This window comes from Pipistrellus hanaki (assembly GCF_964339955.1).
Source record: "Pipistrellus hanaki genome assembly, chromosome: 1".
Lineage (NCBI taxonomy): Eukaryota > Metazoa > Chordata > Mammalia > Chiroptera > Vespertilionidae > Pipistrellus > Pipistrellus hanaki.
In genome coordinates, this window is record NC_140503.1 from 99,409,879 (window position 1) to 99,429,193 (window position 19,315).

A 19,315-nucleotide genomic window follows, 5' to 3' on the forward strand; every position below is an offset into this window, starting at 1 on the left:
TCCTAATAACTCACCTGCCTACCTACCTGATTTTCCCTAACTACTTCTGCCTGACAGCCTGGTTGCCCCCTAACCACTTCCCTGCTTGCCTGATTGATGCCTAACCACTTCCCTGCTTGCATGATTGATACCTAACTGCTCCCCTGACAACCCATCACCCCTACTGCCCTCCCTTGCTGTCCTAGTTCCCCCACAACTGCCTGCCCCTGCAGGCCTGTTCACCTCTAGTTGCCCTCCCTTGTTGGCCATCTTGTTACAATATGGGGGAGTCCATCTTGTGATGACATGGGGTATGAGGGTCAATTTGCATATTACCTCTTTATTAGATATGATATATATATATATATATATATATATATATATATATATATATATATTTGTGTTTTTTTTAAATGAAGTGATTTAAAAAAATATATCATATACCATGCTCAAGTGGGATTTATCCCAGGAGTACAAAGTTGGTAAATATCTTCACTGCAAAACAATAAACGTGATACACCACATAAATAAAATGAAGAAGGGAAAAACACATTATCATATCAATAAATGCAGAAAAAGCATTTGATAAAATACAACACCCATTTTTAAAAAATGTATTTTATTGATTTTTTACAGAGAGGAAGGAAGAGAGATAGAAAGCTAGAAACATCACCAAAACTGGTTTGGCTCAGTGGTAGAGCCTCGGTCTGCAGACTGAAAGGTCCCGGGTTCGATTCCGGTCAAGGGCATGTACCTTGGTTGCAGGCACATCCCCGGTAGGGGGTGTGCAAGAGGCAGCTGGTCAATGTTTCTCTCTCATGGACGTTTCTAGCTCTCTATCTCTCTCCCTTTCTCTGTAAAAAATCAATAAAATATATTTTTTTAAAAAAGAAAAGAAAAAGAAAGCTAGAAACATCAATAAGAGAGAAACATCGATCAGCTGCCTCTTGCACACCCCCTACTGGGGATGTGCCCACAACCAAGGTACATGCCCTTGACCGGAATTGAACCCAGGACCTCTCAGTCTCCAGACCAACGCTCTTCCACTGAGCCAAACCGGTTCCGGCCAACACCCATTTTTGATAAGTATTCTCAGAAAAAATAGGAAAAGAGAGACCATACCTCAATGAAATAAAGGCAATATATATGACAAACCCATAGCCAAGATCATTACTCAATGGGCAAAACTACAAATATTCCCCTTAAGATTGGGAAGAAAACAGAGATGTTTGCTTTCACCATTCTTATTTAATACTAGAGGCCCGGTGCACAAAATTTGTGCACTCAGGGGTTGGGGGTCCCCTCAGCTCGGCCTGTGCCCTCTCGTAGTCCAGGACCCCTTGAAGGATGACCAACTGCTCCTGCCACTGCCTCTGGGCTCACCAGCAATGAGCCTGGCTTCTGGCTGAGCAGTGCTCCCCCAGTAGTAACTCACTGACCACCAGGGGGCAGCTCCTGCATTAAGCGTCTGCCCTCTGGTGATCTGTGTGTGTGATAATGACTGGTCATTATGCCTGTCATCCTGCCATTCAGTTGATTTGCATATTAGCCTTTTATTATATAGGATAGTGCTGGAAGTCCTAGCCACAGTGATCAGACAAGAAGAAATAACAGGCATGCAAATTGGAAAAGAAGAAGAAAACCTATCATTATTTGCACATGATATGTTACTATATACAGAGAACCCTAAAGATTCCACAAAATAAATATCCAGAAATCAATTGTATTTTTATGTATCAATAATGAACTATCGAAAGCGAAACTAAAAAAAAAAAAAAATCCCATTCACAATTACTTTTAAAAGAATAAAATACCTGGGAATAAATTTAACCAAGCATGTAACCTATACTTGCAAAAGTTTAACATACTGAAGAAAGAAATTAAAGAAGGTACACATAAATGGAAGCATATAACATGTTCATGGATAAAACGAAATTAACATCATTAAAATGTTCATACTACCCAAAGCAATCTACAGATTCAATGCAATTCCTATCAATATACCAATGGCATATTTCGCATAATTAGAAGAGATATTTCAAAAATTTATATCTAACCACAAAAGACCCCAAATAGCCACATCAATCTTGAGAAAAAAGAACAAATTTGGGTGAATCATACTATACTACACCAAACTATACTACAGGGCCATAGTAATCAAAACATCATGATACTGGCGTAAAACATACCTATAGATCAGAATAGAGAGCCAGAAATAAACTCCTGCCTTTATAATCAATTAATATTTGACAAAGGAAGCAAAAAACATACAATGGACTAAAGATAGTGTATTCAGTAAATGGTATTGGATTGATCATGCAAAAACTGATACTAGATCACTTTCTGACACCATACACAAGAATAAACTCTAAATGGATTAAGGACTTAAATGTTACACTCCAAATCATAAAAGTCCTAGAAGAAAACAGGCAGTAAAATCTCAGTCATTTCTTGTAGCAATATTTTTTTCTGATATATCTCCTCAGGTAAGGGAAACAAAAGAAAATCTAAACAAATGAAACTATATCAAAAAAAAAGTTTGTGAACAGCAAAAAAAATCATCAACAAAATGAAAAGACTATCCACTGAATAGGAGAACATATTCGCCCATACATCTGATAAGAACTTAATATCCAAAATTTAGAAGAACTTATCAAACTCAACACACACAAAAAATTCAATTAAGAAATTAATAAAGGATCTGAATAGACACAGAGATAACATTGGCAAATATGTTCTCCCATGCAGTGGGTTTTTTGTTGTTGTTGTTTTGTTGATGGTTTCTTTTGCTGTGCAGAAGCTTTTTATTTTAATGTAGTTCCATTTGTTTATTTTCTCTTTAGTTTCCATTGCCCTGCCCTAGAAGCTGTATCAGTAAATATATTGCTACGACATATGTCTGATATTTTGCTGCCTGTGGATTCTTCTAAGATTTTTATAGTTTCCTGTCTTAGGTTTAAGTCCTTTAAATATTTTGAGTTTGCTTTTGTGTGTGGTGTAAGTTGGTGGTCTAGTTTATTTATTTTTTGCATGTATCTGTCCAATTTTCCCAACATCATTTATTGAAGAGACTGTCTTGACTCCATTGTATTCTCTTTTCTCTTTTGGCAAGTATTGATTTATTATTTGTGTGGTTTGTGTTGATTTCTGGGTTCTCTGTTCTGTTCCATTGGTCTATATGTCTGTTCTTGTACTAGTACCAGGCAGTTTTGAGGACAGTGAGTGGATTTGTAACATAAGTTGAGAGCCCTCCTAATTTGTTCTTCTTTCTCAGGATTTCTGCAGCTATTCAAGGTCCTTTTTTTATTCCATATCAATTTTTTGAGAGCTTATTCTAGGTCTGTGAAATATGGCATTGGTATTTAATGGGGAGTGCATTGAATCTATAGATTGTTTTTGAGTAGTATGCACATTTTAATGATGTTGATTCTATCAATCTATGAACATGGTATATTATTCATTTGTTTATGTCTTCCCCTATGTCTTTTTTCAATGTCCTGTAGCTTTCTGCATGTAGATCTTTTACCTCCTTAGTTAAGTTTATTCCTGGGTATCTTAATTTTTTTTGTTGCAATGAGAAATGGGATTTTCTTTTCTTTTTTTTTTCCTTTTTTCTTTTTCTGTAGCAGGAAAACAAACTTTATTGAGCCCTAGTTCTCTTTCTCTTGTATAGTCTTGGTTCCCCATAGATGCCCAGTCTGGCAAGAGGCAATGAGACCCACTTTTTGGCCAGCAGGGGCATCTCTGTGGGTGGTGGAAGGTTTGCCCATGTGCTGGTGGTTGCCACCTCCAAATGGATGCTCTACAGGGTTCATGGCCACACCCCTCACACGTGGTCAGCAATTTCTCTTTGCTTTATACTTGTGGTAGGCACATCCAGCCTCCAGGATGGGCTTGGCAATACGGCCACCTCCAGCCACCACACCTACCACAGCTCTGTTGGCAGAGGAAATTACTTTCTTGGAGCCCGAGGGCAACTTCACTCGCGTCTTTTTGGTCTCATGGTAGTGGGAGATGATCGTATCATAATTCCCAGAGACCCGGGCTAACTTGCCCCAATCACCAGGCTTCTCCTCCAGGCAACACACGATGGTGCACTCAGGCATGGTGCCCACCGGGAGCACATTGTCAATGTTCAGCTAAGCCTTCTTGCCATAGTACACGAACTGGCCTGTGTGGATGCCTTTGGCGGCAATGAATAACTCCGTCCACTCCTTAAAAGGGTAGGGATCCTGGAAGAGTACCTTGGCCAGGGGTGCGCCCCGGCCTGGGTCATGGATGATATCCTTCACGATGCCCTTGATGTAGCTGTGTCACTCTGCGAAGTCCACGGTGTGGAAACGAGCCCTTGCGGTGTTTCTCGTGCACACGGAACATGGAGCCAGAGCCTTTTCTCTGCCCATGAATCACGCGGCCCATGGCGGTAGTCTTCTGCCTAGCGTGGCGGAAAGAGGATCGGGATTGTCTTTTTAATCTCTCTTTCTGTAAGTTCACTATTGATGTATAAAAATGCCATAGATTTCTGGGTGTTAATTTTGTATCTTGCTACATTGCCAAATTAATTTATTAAATTAATTTATTAAAACCTTAGGGTTTTCTATGTACAATATCATTATCTTCAAATAATGACAGTTTTATTTCTTTTTCCAATTTGGATGCTTTTTATTTCTTCTTCTTATCTAATCACTATGGCTAACACTTCCAGTACAATGTCGAATAGGAATGGTGAAAGTGGGCACCCTGTCTTGTTCCTGTTCTTAGGGGAAATGAGTATGATGCCCATTGAGTATGATGTTGGCTGTAGGTTTGTCATATAAGGCTTTTATTATGTTGAGGTATGATCATTCTATTCCCACTTTGCTGAGAGTTTTTATCAAGTAAGGGTGTTGGATTTTGTCAAATGCTTTTTCTGAATCCATTGATATGACTATGTGATTTTTATCTCTGTTCCTTTATGTGATGTATCATGTTTATTGATTTGCAGATATTGTACCGTCCTTCCACCCCAAGAATGAATTCCATTTGATCATGATGTATTATTTTTCTAATGTAATGTTGAATCCAATTTGCTGGAATTTTGTTGAAGGTTCTGGCATATGTGTTCATGAGGATATTGACCTGTAGTTCTCTTTCTTTGTAGCATCTTTATCTGGCTTTTGGATTAGGGTAATGCTGGCTTCATAGAAGGAGCTTGGAAGTGTTCCTTCCTTTTGAATTTTTTGGAATAGTCTAAGGAGGATATGTTTTAGTTCTTCTTTGACTGGTAAAATACCCCTGTATGTGAAGCCATCTGGCCCAGGCTTTCATTTGCCTGAATATATATTTGATTTTTTACATAGAGGAAGGGACAGAGATAGCCAGAAACATCAGTGAAAGAGAAACATCGACCAGTTGCCTCCGGCACAACCCCTACCAAGGATGTACCTGCAAGTAAGGTACATGTCCTTGACTGGAATTGAACCTGGGACCTTTCAGACTGCAGGCTGATGCTCTATCCACTGAGCCAAACTAGTTTCAGCTTGCCTGAAGTTTTTTGATTACCTCTTCAATTTCCCCCATAGTTATTGGCCTATTGAGAATTTTTTATTCTTCCTGATTGAGTTTAGGAAGTTCATTTTTTTCTAGGAATATGTCTATTTCTTCTGGATTGTCTAGTTTGTTGGAACAGAGTTAGTTGTTCATTATATATATGATAAATATATATATGATAAATAAATAAATATATATATATATATATATATATATATATATATATATATATATATATACAATCCTTTGTATTTCTGTGGGGTCTGTTGCTATTTCACCTCTATCATTTCTGATTTTGTTTATTTGGGTCCTCTATCTTTGCTTCTTGGTGAGCCTGGCTAGAGGTTCATCAATCTTATTTACCCTTTCAAAGAACTAGATCATGGTTTCTTTGATCTTTTGTATTATTTATTTTTTGTCTCTGTCATTTATTTCTGCTCTAATCTTTACTATTTCCTTCCTTCTGCTCACTCTGGGATTTTCTTTTTGCTCTCTTTTTAGTTCTTTAAGTTGTAGAGTAAGATATTTTATTAGCAATTTTCCTTGGTTTGATTTGGTTTTGTTTTTTGAGGTAGGCCAGTAATGTTATGAACTTCCCTTTCAGGACTGTTTTCACTGTGTCTCATGGATTTTGGATTGCTGTGTTTTCATTGTCAATCGTTTCCAGAAGGTTTTTAATTTCTTCTTTGACCTCTTTGATAACCCAATCATTGTTTAGTAGCATGCTATTCAGCCTCCAAGTGTTTACATATTTTTATTGTAGTTGATTTCTAATAGTATTCCATTGTGGTCTAAGAAAATGCTTGATATGATTTCAATCTTTTTTAATTTGGAGATATGTTTTCTGTGACCCAATATGTGGTCTATCTTTGAAAATGTCCCATGTGCACTTAAGAATATATATTCCGTAGCTTTGGGATGAAATGTTCAGAAGATGTCAATTAAGTCCACCTGATCTAGTGAGTCATTTAGGATTGCTGTTTTTCTTTGCTTATTTTTTGTTTAGAGGATTTTTCCAATGATGCAAGTGGGATATTAAAATCCTCTATTATAACTGTATTGCTGATGAGCTCTCCCTTGGTATCTTCCAGAAGTTTTTGTATGTATTTGGTGCTCCTGCATTGGGTGCATATATGTTTATCAGAGTTCTATCCTCAAGTATCAATCACATTAATATTATAAAATGGCCTTCTTTATCTCTTGTTATGGCCTTCACTTTGAGGTCTAATTTGTCAGATATAAGTATTGCAACCCCAGTTGTGTTTTTTTTGTTTTTGTTTTTTTCATTTACCTGAAAGATATTTTTCATCTCTTCACTTTCAGTCTATGTGAGTCCCTTGTTCTGAGTTGGGTTTCCTATACAAAACATATATTTGAGTCATGTTTTCTTATCCATTCAGCCACTTGATGTCTTTTGATTAGAGCATTTAGTGCATTTACAATTAAGGTTATTATCAATAGGTACTTGTTTGTAGCCATTATTTTTGCCTATATTTCTTCTTCCTTTTTTATTTCTTCTTTTTACAACATTTGCATTTCTTGCATTGCTGGCTTGTTAGTGATAAACTCCCTTATTTTTTTATTTTTTTATTTTTTATTTTCTGTCTGTGAAGCTCCTAATTTCCCATTCAGTTTTGAATGATAGCCTTGCTGGATAGAATATTCTTGGATTCAGACCATTGTTTTCCATCACTTTGTATACTTTCTTCCATTCATTTCTGTCCTGATTTGTTTCTGTTGAGAAATCATTTGATAATCTAATGGGAGATCCCTTATACATAACTCTATATCTCTTTTGCAGCCTTTAAGATTAAGATTCTCTCTTTGTCATTAATGTTTCCCAATGTAATTACAACGTGTCTGGGTGTGGGTCTTTTTGGGTCCATCTTGTTTGGGAATCTGTACTTGTGTGACTTTCTTCCCCTAATCTGGGAAGTTTTCTGTCATTATTTCTTCAAATAGGTTATCTACTCCTTGTTCCTCTTTTTGTTGTTCAACCCTAATATACATATATTACTTCGTTTCCCTTAGGCTCTCCTCCTGCCTTTTCATTTTTTCCCCCTCCAATTGCAGTTCAAATTGGGTGTATTTTATTACCCTGTCTTCTAATTCACTAATTCAGTCCTCTGCTTCTTCTAGTCTACTGTTGAAACCTCCCATAGTGTTTTATATTGTAGCTATAACACCCTTTTTATTTTCTCTTGATTCTTACATAAGTTGTTGATTTTCTCATCCATCTGGTTTATGAATTATAGGACCCTTATTATGAATTCTTTTTCTGAAATGTTGCATGCATCCATTTCATTTACTTCCTTTCCTGGTGATTTCTTCTTTTCTTTGTGTGTTGTTTCTTTGTTTCCCCATTTTTGCTCTCATTGAAGGGTCTGTGACTGCAGCAGCAGGCTTGATAGTGAGTTGCACAGTCACTAGGCCTGGGGTTGATGCAAGCTTGGTGGCTCCAGGGTCAATGCATGGGGCTTGATGGCAGCTTGTACAGTCACCAGGCTCAGGGTCAAAGTGGTTGTCTTGGTAGTGGGTTGTGCAGTTGCAGCTCCTGGGGTTGATGCATCTGGCTTGGTAGTGGCTCAGCACTGGGGAAGCAGAAGGAGAGTGTGCTCTGGAACTCACAGGAGCCCATGGCTGGGGAGGCTGGAGTCCCAGTATCTGTGGGTCAACAGCTGAGGCAGCAGGTCCTGGGCCAGAATGGCCGTAAGGTCCCAGGTAGTGTCTGAAGGCACCCTTAGTGGTGGTGAGGCTGGGCCCCCAGTCACAGCAGTTCTCCCCTTCAGTATGGCACAGCCTCTGTGGCAGAGCTGGATGCCCTGGGAGTGATCACAGCAGTAGCAGAAACTGCCCAGCGAGGTGAACCCCATTCACTAGCCCCAAAAGTCTTACATGATCTAACTGTCCTTCACTCACATGCACACAAACACACCCCAAACATCCACACAATCCCCTTTAACTCCTTCACTATACACTATTCCTCACTGCTGTCCTGCCAGCCAAAATGTTCCAGTCTTTTGAAACCTGTGTAATTTTGTTAACCAATGTTACTGCAATAAATTCAATAAAAGGAAAAAAAAAAACACATTTTTTAAATCATTAGATCTCAGAACAGTGGGCTGAAATCCCAGCAGAAAATAAGTGGCAGGAGGTGAAAAGCTGGGGTCCTCCAGGTGTGGTGCTTACCAGTCCCCAGTACCTCTCTCACCCATAGGCCACCCTGGCCCTCTTTCATTTGCTATACCTCCTGCAGGTAGATGAGTCTGATTCCTCTGATAACCAACTCCCCCGTCCACCTTCATCTCCCATCATGCCATCCCTTCCTTTCTGCCCCTGCTGAGTCTTAAATATACTTTCCCTTCACCTTCATTATTGCATCAAGACTTTTTTCCTGGCATAGCTGTGTGTTCAAGTGGATTGTAAGCCCCCTGAGAGCAGGAATACAGTAGTTAATGTGCTTCCAGGGGTTTCTCAGGCAGTCAATCAGTATGCAGTGAGTTAATAGCTATCCTTTGCCCTAGGATTTAATTTCTCTCCAGACTCAGAGTATGGGCCATGACTCCCAAATTCTTTCCCAAAGGAGGGTGTGTCTTCTGGAAGAGAAGAAACCTGACCCTCTTTCTCTTTGAGGTGGGACCTCTGATGGAAGTGCCAAAACACTCACTCTGTTTTGTTTTGCCTTGTTTGCTTTCTAATTCAGAGGCAACATTGCAGGGCTGAGGGAAGATTTCATACTTTTTCATAAAGGAAGGTTCAAGTGAAATAACCTTGTAGCTCTTCCATCAGTCCACTGGAGCACCACCCACAGTGATAACTTGTTCGCGAAGTAATTACATTGTTCAAGTGTTAGATGGGACATTGTGAGATGTCAGTTAAGAGAATTTTTGCTTAATCAAGTGCCTTTGCCCCATAAAGTTGGCACATTCTAAGTCCCCATGAAGCTTCAGACAAGCCGGCCTACTTAAATACACCAGCTTCTGAACACCCCAACTCCCAACTGCTTGCAGCCTCAAGAGGCTGCCTCAGAAGCCTTCCAAGACAACCTGCTGACCAGCCATGTATCCTTGTCTTCTTCTGCCCCTTCCCAGTCCTATCTGAACTTCCTTCACTTCAAGGACCACTGCACATCTCCAAGGATACTATTTACAACCCATTCCATGTAATATGGCCCCTCAGCACAACTCCCAAGAATGCACCATGGGAATGGTGTCTTATAGAATTGTAAAAGGTGGTGTTTCTGATACCCACACAGGACCACAAGGACACATGGCCCAAACTCTGAACCAAGGTCATCTGGGCTTTCTAGACTCTAGATTCAGAGCCTCCTCATACTTCATGCTTCTGAGATATAGCTGCTCCTGGAGCATCCTCACCTCACATACTGTGGTCCAGAGAGGTCCCAGTGTGAAATAGAACACACTCCTTCCTTGTAAGTTATTCCAGAGCCTCAACCAGTCTCCTCACTCCCTTGACCCCTTTTCTGAGAATTCAGTCATTGAGTTCTGCCCATTTGTCACACCTCCTCACCTGGCACTAGGCCTGCCCTCTCCTGCAGAGAGGGAAGGGATCCCATTGCTTAGCTCATTAAGGGAGAGCCTGAGTGCCCAACCTGGGGCTTCACCTTGTGGGCTAGCCCTGAGGAGCTTGGGAATCAGCGCTCATGCCAAAGTTGCCTATTAGAAAAAGAAAGTCATTTTAAAGCAATGTTGTACTGCTTCATTGAAGTTGCCTTCATAGTTTAAAGGTGGTTATTAGGAAAACCACAGGGACAGAGAGAAGGCTGCTGAGGTTTAGAGGAGAGGAGTCCTGTAAGGTCTCTGCTGCAGGGCTACCACCACCATAATTACTTTCACTCCTTCAGAGGGCTGGTGCTGGGGAGGGGGTGTCTGCAAAAAGGAAAACCCCACATTATTAGGCTGCACGACCCCTTACAGGAGGAGGCTGAGCAGATGCCTTGAATTGAACCCCATAGAGTTTATATAACAGAGACCTATGGCCATGGCACTGAGCTAGAGAAGGGGCTTTCTGGGTCTTCCTCTGAGCTTTGCTCTCAACTGCACCCAGTTCTTCCCCTTCTCTGAGCTCAATGATACAGTGGAGAAGAGGCTGATGTTTCTAAATGTGTGGATGCTGTCTTTTGCTCTCCTTGCCACTCCCTCTCTCCCACTCATAACCATACAAGGCCATGTCATATCAGGAACAGCAGGGCCACAGCACATACCCAGAGCCAGATAGACATTTCCATGAGCATCTTGGCCTGCCTCACCCCACCCTACTCCATCAAGCAGGCAGAGCCTGTTCAGGGACTGGGAGGGGTAAGAAAGGCATATGTCTGCTGCACCATCTTCCCTCTGATGGGAGTGGGACTTGGAGGGAGGCACTATGGCTGTCTCTAACTCAGTGCCTCTCCTTGGAAAGAGCTTTTCTCTTCCACAAGCCAAAGCCAACAAGCCAATTAAACCCTGAGAAAACAGAATCAATCCACAGGTTACAGGATGACATTGCTGTGTTCTGCTAGCACCCAGGGTCCATGGCTGCTTCCTCATGTGCCTGGAGCTTCTCTATTGCCATCACCCTCTGAGCAATGAACCATCCTTCCAACCCTATCTCTATCCAACCCACCCCACCCCCAAACACCCGGTCTTGCTGCCTATCCCCTCTCTATTTCTCAGGGAAAATCTCTCTGCTTTGTCTGGGTATCACAGTCTTTCCACAACTAGGGTTCAGGAGTCTAGAGAAGGGCTGTGCATAAGTGGAGACTAGACAAGAAATATAAATTTGGAAGGCATTTTGGGGGAGCCAGACAAAAGTTTAGCTCTAGTGACTAAGCTCCCCAAATCTCCAGACCCATGGCTTTTTATTGATATGTTTTACCCTTTAGCAAAGCAGATATACATATCAAAGGTAAGGTTTGGTAAACAATAAAGGATCATCATGTTAGAGGAATTGCCCTCATCTGTTTGGCAGCAGGTAATAATAAATCAGCCTTCTGATGAACTTCTTGCATTTATTATGCTAATTACTGTCCTTATTCCCCAGCAAATTTCCATTTTTATTTAATAAATTTAACAAGAATTCCCCATTTGCAGAGCTTGGGTCCTTTTAAGATTTTTAAATTCAATGGAAAGTATTGAGTTCTTTTATGTCCTTTTAAATTGCTACCAGGCATCAAAGGAATCAGTCTGTAGTAAATTCCTTTCTGGGCCACAGTTCTTTGAGTTCCCTTTTCAATCACTGTCAGTTTTTATGACTTCCCTTCTCCATTACTGTCCAACAGTTCTTTTATGGTTTCCCCTTCCCAATCACTGTCCCCTGTGATGTGACAGCAATGATACTCTAGACCTGGATGGTGGACAAACAGTGAGCAATGGCAATACATGTCCAACCTTCTTTGACTTGTTCCTGGGAAACCTTCAGTGATGCATAGCATGGCAAGTTGTCTTTACCATCCCCCATCTCTGAACTGTTTATTTTCTGTCTTGTCAGTGTGTTGCTTGGGGCCACCGCCATCTGTGGCTGGAGTAGTCTGGACAGTTCCTCTCTCGGATCCATTGTTTCAGGAATCCATATGGGCTTGGAGGGAATATATAGGCATATTTTCAACCTAAGGTTAATAAAGGAATCCTTCTATAAACTAGACTCTTGGGGTCTTTTCATTTTTGCTAAACCATTTTCTTTTGACTTATTCTGACATCATGGGTGGTCTGATATCAGCATTACAAATCAAAAAATGTTTAAGTGAAAAAATTTAAAGTAATTAAGGCTTGATGTAATTTACTTACAGGAGATTACTCCACTCCCCCCTCCCCTTTTTTGGTTTTAAATAATATCAAGAGGCTTTTGGAAATCCTGCCATGCAGTCTTGATAGCTTTTAATTCAATTATTGGTACAGAAATATGACTGGTCTGAATTTATTGTATGATAAGCAGCTTTTACTATGAGATGAAACATCAGTAAAAAATAGGTAATGCTCCAGGAATAGGTTCCTGCCTAGTATAACTAAGTTCTCCTGAATATTCATTTATTTCAATTTGCCAATTTAAATCAATCTAAAATAAGGCTCATTTTCTAATTTTATTTGTCCTTCGGTGTGGACAGTAAACAACACTAATTGAATTTCTGCTACTAGTATTTGAGCATATCCACATAAGCTTTATTTAGGGAGGCAAAAACACAAATTATTTACTTTTAGTTTTGAGGCCTAATACATTGACTTTTAATTATAGCTTTCTATATATTTGAAGGGCATTTGCTTTTATTTCCTCCCAGAGTAATTTCTAGACCACATTTAGGAAGTTTCTTCTTTTAGCCTTTTTTCTCCCTTTTTTTTAAACTGAGCAACAAACTTAGTTGCTTTTCAGATGCTGGCTCATACTGCCATGCCTAAATTTTTTTAAAAATATATTTTGTTGATATTTTGCAGAGAGGAAGGGAGAGAGATAGAGAGCTAGAAACATCAATGAGAGAGAAACATCGACCAGCTGCCTCTTGCACACCCCCTTACCAGGGATGTGCCCGCAACAATGTACATGCCCTTGACCAGAATCGAACCTGGGACCTTTCAGTCTGCAGACCGATGCTCTACCACTGAGCCAAAATGGTTTCGGCAACCATGCCTAAATTTTAAGTGACTCTCTTTACTTATGGTGACTTTATTAATGATCAGATTTAATGCTTGAATAATAACCTTCAGTTTACCCTATAAATATTAGCATAAGAGATTTCAAATTTTCTCCTTTTTATTAAGCTTAAAATTTACTTTTAAACAGCATTCTTTTTGACTGGTGCTCATTTGTATACACAGAGGGATTACGGGTGGTCTCAGGAACTATTTCAGAGGACTGGCTGTATGCAAATTTTTATGTTGACCTTTGTTAAAGTCAATTGCTTATAAAAATATTGGCTTCTCATATAACTGAAATTATATGAGACCTTAATTATATTTTAAAAAGCTAATTTATTAAGTAATTAAAGTAGGTATCTTTATTGAAAAAGTAAAGTAAGAAAACTAATACATTTGACCTATGAAGTACAGATGAAGTTCCATCCCCCAGCCTATTTGGAAAGCAGGCTGCCTGAGGGCTTTAAAATTTCACTGCTGAATCTTAAAAAATATTTAGCAACTTTTGTCTTACCCTCCCCTAAAGGTTGAAATCTTTATAACATGTAAAATATATGTATGTAAGTAAAATATATTTATTAATTTTTATTTGATAAAGCTTTCCATGTGATTTCAAGTGTATTTGATCAGCCTAATTTATTTTTTAAGTATTTCTTTTAAGAGAGAATAAATCCTTGAATCACTCCAGGGCCCATAGAATGTTACAAAGTCATTTCTTGGTTAAAGTCTTGAAATTTAACTTGGAAAGGCCATCAAATATATATATTCCAAAGATTATATTATATCCTTTTTATAATTATTCTAAAATATATCAATTAAATATAAACTGAATTTTATATTAAAAATTTGGTTGAGACCACAGACTTAATCCTCTTTATTAATTAGACCATATAAAAGATTATACTCTAGGTTGAATTTTTTAAAAATATATATTTTATTGATTTTTAGAGAGGAAAGGAGAGAAAGAGAAAGAGAGAGAGAGAGAGAGAAACATCCATGATGAGAGAGAATCATTGATTGGCTGCCTCCTACACGCCCCCTACTGGGGACCGAGCCTGCAACACAGGCATGTGCCCTTGATTGGAATCAAACCTGGGACCCTTCAGTCCACAGGCCAATGTTCTACCCATTGAGCCAAACTAGCTAGGGCTCTAGGTGGAAATTTTACCACAAATAAAGACTATAATATATTATTTTAAACTACTGATTTCTCCAGAGAAAATATAAGAATTCTTTTCTCAAAAATAAATTTCTATACTTTATTCATTTTGTTATCACACTATATAATTTCTCCTAACTTAATTTGAACTTTAAACTCTCAGAAGCCTTAAAGTTTAGCTGGCAAGTTAAATACTTAGCATTTCTTAGAATAGCAATAACCTGACATTTATAAGAATATGTTTTAAATAAAATGCAAGACACATGCAATTAATAAATTCAATTCTATCCTCTAGATTTTTCATATCAGGGAAACTCAGATTAATATTTAACTATTTTGTCATTTCAAAATAACTAGATATTTAATAAGTTTTTTATTACTTAATTCAGTAAACTCCAAAGTTTTAAGTTGCTAATGACTTTGGAAGCAAACCTGGAGCTATTTAAATATAAAATTGTCACATTCTTTCCTTAGAGGTTGCTGCTGCAGGATCAGCACCCTCCTTCAACATGGAGTGAATCCCCACTACCAATATACCTATAATTATTACTGAAAAGATTCACTACAAATCCTTCATCTTAGCTATATATATTTACCCACATTTTAATAATTTTGAGATTTTAAAGCTAGTAATTATTATCTATGGCATTTTTTTTGGCAAATTCTGTAACAGATAACTTACTGACTTTCAATGGCCTTAAAGTTAACTTTGGGATGTGGTCCATTAATATTCAAGAACTGCCCTCTATTATGGAAATACCAATCTTATTGCCCAAACTCAGCCTATCCCCACCCCACCCCCATTTTGGGTCATTTTTGCCACATTTTCTTTTCTTTTCTTTTCTTCCTTTCTTTCTTTTTTTTTTTTTTTCTTTTTTTTTTTTTGAGATAAACAGTCTTGGGTTTATCCTATATTATCCATAAAGAGATTTAAACTTATCCCAAAACCCATTTAAGATTGGACAGAGCACACTTTTGTCTTAAGCCAGCTTTCTCTCTTTACAAATACAGAAATCCCAGATGCATTCCTAAAGTCTGCAAGATTTTAAATGACAAACCAGGAAATAAAGAACCTGAGACCTTTTAATAGCACTCTTGGGGTGGGTGTCCATTTTACAGGATCACTACATGTCTCCCACCCCGACATTTTATTTGCTCTGGGGATATTCAGTAAATAAGCTGGCCATCCAGATTTCTTTCCCCAATTAAATTAAGGCATGCTTAATAAACTAACAATAAAAACAGTAAGCCAAATAAAAAGGACAGATCAATAAACATATAGACAAGACTTAATATATCACAGTTCTTTTCCCAGAGATTTCTCTCCATAGGATTGACTACCCCTTAAAATTATTTTAGCTAAACTCTGCCTGTCCCAAGGCATCATATGATAATTTTTAAACAAAGCATCAGAGTTCCTCTGTGAGGAAGCTGACAGGTTCACCCTTTCTAGCTGCCAAGTCACTCCACAATAGAAGCTGATATCTGAGGCCTTTTTAATTTTTACAGACTTTTGATCCCCAATACGAATTAGGCATTTTGCAATTTGAATAAGATCCCACATAGTTAAATATAACAAGGGCACTCTTTTTCCTTGAGCCTGATTTAAGAATACCTTTTGACATTTTAATTTCTTTATAATTTTGCCTTTTAAGCAAATTCTTCCCCATTATGGCCTGGCTTGAAAAAGACTTCCACGCCCTCTTTGGATCACAAATTCCAAAGCTGGTATGAGCTTTAATCACAGTAAATCTCACCACTAAATTTTCAATGACTCCCACCTTTACCAATGATTCCCACCTTTACCCAGGTGAATAATCTTCTTCTCTTGATGTCCCTTGTTGAGGCGCCATAAATGCCACAGTCTTTCTACAGCTAGGGTTCAGGAATCTGGAGGTCTCTGCATAAATGAATAGAGACTAGACAAGAAATATAAATTTGGAAGGCATTTTGGGGGAGCCAGTGACTAAGCTCCCCAAATCTTGGGACCCATGGCTTTTTATTAACACACTAGAGGTCCAGTTCACAAAATTTGTGCACGGAGAGGGGTCCCCTCAGCCCAGCCTGCACCCTCTCCAATCTGGGACCCCTCAGGGGATGTCCGACTGCCAGTTTAGTCTAATCCTGGGGATCAGGACTAAACTGGCAGTCAGACATTCCTCTCACAATCTGGGACCACTGGATACTAACTGCTCACCTATCTACCCGATTGCCCCTAACTGCCCCCCTGATGATCTGGTCACCCCCAATTGCACCCCTGCCCCCAACTCCTTCCCCCCTGCTGGCCTGGTTATCCCTAACTTCCCTCCCCCCACTTGCCTGGTCACCCCTTAGTGACCCCCCCATGCCAGTCTGGTTGCCCCCAACTGTCCTCACCCCACTGGCCTGGTCACTCCTAACTGGCCCACTGCTGGCCTTACTGCCCTCCTCTGCCGTGCCTGGTCAACCCTCACTGCCCCCGCCCCCTGCTGGCCTGATCACTCCAAACTTACACACACACACACCAGTATGGGCCTAGTCGCCCCATGCAGCTTGCTGCTTGGTCATTTGGTCATCTCTCACACACACCCCCTCCCCCCTGCTTGGCAGCCTTGTCACCCCCAACTGGCCCACACAGCCTGCTACTCAGTCATTTGGTCGCCCCTCACTAACTCCCCTGCCCCACACAGCCTGTTCGCTCATCCATTCTGTTGTTTCAGATGAAACAGCCACTTAGGCTTTTATATAGACAGACTTTTCCTTTTAGCAAAGCAGATATACATATCAAAGGTAAGGTTTGGTAAACAATAAAGGACCGTCATGTTAGAGGAATTTCCCCCAGCTGTTTGACAGAAGGTAATTATAGAGTGCCCCTTGGGAATGAACATGGATGACCTTTAAATTAATGTCAGCTGAGTCCAAGGTGACTGGCATGGCTGTCCCCCAGAAACAGCCTCCCAAAAAGTTGGAGACTGTTATCAGTACTGATTTCTTATCTTTATTCTTGTGCTTGGAATGAGGAATGAATAGGACCTTGACTTACCCAGGTATTGATAAGCTAAATCCCAGGAATGAGGGAATGAATAGGACCTGGGCACACCCAAAACTTCTTTGACCTTAAACCCCCCTCTGGAAATCAATAAATGTGCTGTGTTGTCTGTGGTGGGTGTTGACTGTCCCTCCATCAGAGTGACAGCATCCACCCAGCACCCAGCTTATGGATCTATTTCTGCCTCTTGTCTCTATCTTTCTTTTATTTTTTAATCCCCAGCTCCTCCACTCAGGAACCTGTCCTTCTCCCTTTCTATATGGGATGCAAAAAAAGGAGAAGCACCCCACCACAGGTAATAATATGCAGATCTTCAGCTATGCTGAAGATATCCATCAGCCTTCTGATGAACTTCTCACATTTATTATGCTAACTATTGTCCTCAGCCTCCAGCATCTGGGCTAGGCTTGATGCTATCTGCTCAGACCGATTTGATGGGTTATAAATTGTATCCTGAGCATGGAGGAGGACACCAAGACAATCGGCACCCTAGCCAGGCCTCTTGGGTTACCCTGCATCCTAAATGCAGATGGGGTGGCCCCACAGAGCCTCCATCCTCTTGGTGACCTCTTTCCAGCCCAATGAACCAGGGAAGGGGGCATGACTTTTGTCCCTATTTTACAGGTGCTTACCTATAAGGTCTCAGAGCATTCATCTCCCCAAGGGTTAGCAGGAAGTGTCTCCCACACAGAGCACAGGGCAGTGGACAAACAAGGCTTAGAGAATCTTCTGGTAAACATAAATAATGACTTGTAATTACCATATCAATTATTTATGGGTAAATGAGGACTTCTAAGAGATTTTCAAAAATAGTTTAGTGCTTTAAATAGGTTAAGTACCTTTGACAGCCTCATTTTCATTAGTCACTTGCCGGGAAACCTTGTTTTCAGAGGGTAGTGCAGAAATAATCTTCAGCCTGGTCTTCCATTTAGAGGTTGGTGAATGTGATTTGGGTACTTCCCTGCTTGCACTGGGCTGGCAGGGAACAAATGCAGACCTGCTCTGCAGAGGAGATAAACTCCCAGAGAACAGTGAAGGAGCCAGTGCCTTGTCATGGCTGTAAAATACTAGGTGCAGTTAGAGACCAGAGTGATACATGGGAGGACATGTGTAGGATTTGCCTGGGCAGAGGATAAAGAGGGCAGATCCATGAAGGGAAGAGCATGAGCAAAAGCTTCTGACCAAGATTGAATATGATCAATGCAATGTCTGCCCTCCACAGGTCATATCTCTCCCCTTCTCCCTCATAATCCATCCTACCAACAGAGCAGAATGACCCCTCTCCCAGTAGTTCAGAACCTGTTCCACAAACACCTGGGGGCCAGAATCCCTGGCTGCTAGCACATTCTCTTTTGGGGATGACCCAGATCTTCTTTGCTGCAGCAGGCAGGGGACACTCAGGACAGCATGGAGAGAGACACCCATGCAATCAGCACTCCAGTCAAGGCTCTTGGGTCACCAAGGCCCTTGGCATGGTCACGCAAAGAGGCTGAGCTCCCTCTGCAACCTGGCCAGCTGTGGGTTTCCAGAATATTTGCTCAAACTGCCATCATGAGCACATAGACTTCAAAGCAATTATGAAAGCTAGAAAAACAAGAAGCAGTGCAATCATTTGTTAGCAGCAAATTACACTAAATTATCTTAGCAAATGAGGCAAAATGTCAGTTCAGTGGCTGGCAGAAACCCATGTCCGTCCATCCTGCCAGAACCCTGTGAATTATGGGACTAGGTAGGTAAATCCTGGCTAGATAAAATTTGAGCCTGAGGAAGGACTAGAGGCCAGAGACACTACAGGTCAATGGGGGTAGTGGTAGAGGAGAGAGGCTCTGCTCTGATCACTCTGGATGTGGCAGGTCTACAGCACAGTAGAGGCCCCAGGACATCTTGGAGCAGAAGCAAATTTGAGACAGGGAAGGAATAAAGCAGAAAGAGTATGAAAGCTGTTTTTCTTAGTCTGGCCCCCACACACAGACTGAGTACTGTCAGGAGGACAGA

The 19,315-nt window shown here is 40.4% G+C and overlaps 1 protein-coding gene and 1 pseudogene across 2 annotated transcripts in view; both read right to left on the reverse strand.

The window, feature by feature from the left end:
• Positions 1 to 2,597: 2,597 nt before the first annotated feature.
• Positions 2,598 to 5,633, reverse strand: LOC311633670 (large ribosomal subunit protein uL2-like; annotated as a pseudogene). Its single transcript has one exon. The product of its transcript is annotated as a large ribosomal subunit protein uL2-like (transcript).
• A 5,902-nt stretch (positions 5,634 to 11,535) lies between these two features.
• CD276 (CD276 molecule) overlaps positions 11,536 to 19,315 on the reverse strand; it is an 89,856-nt gene continuing 82,076 nt past the window's right edge. The window contains exon 9 of the mRNA XM_084906223.1: positions 11,536 to 12,084. Within this exon, the coding sequence (XP_084762349.1) occupies positions 12,068 to 12,084 (17 nt within the window). The 3' untranslated portion in view covers positions 11,536 to 12,067. The remainder of the gene's footprint in view (positions 12,085 to 19,315) is intronic.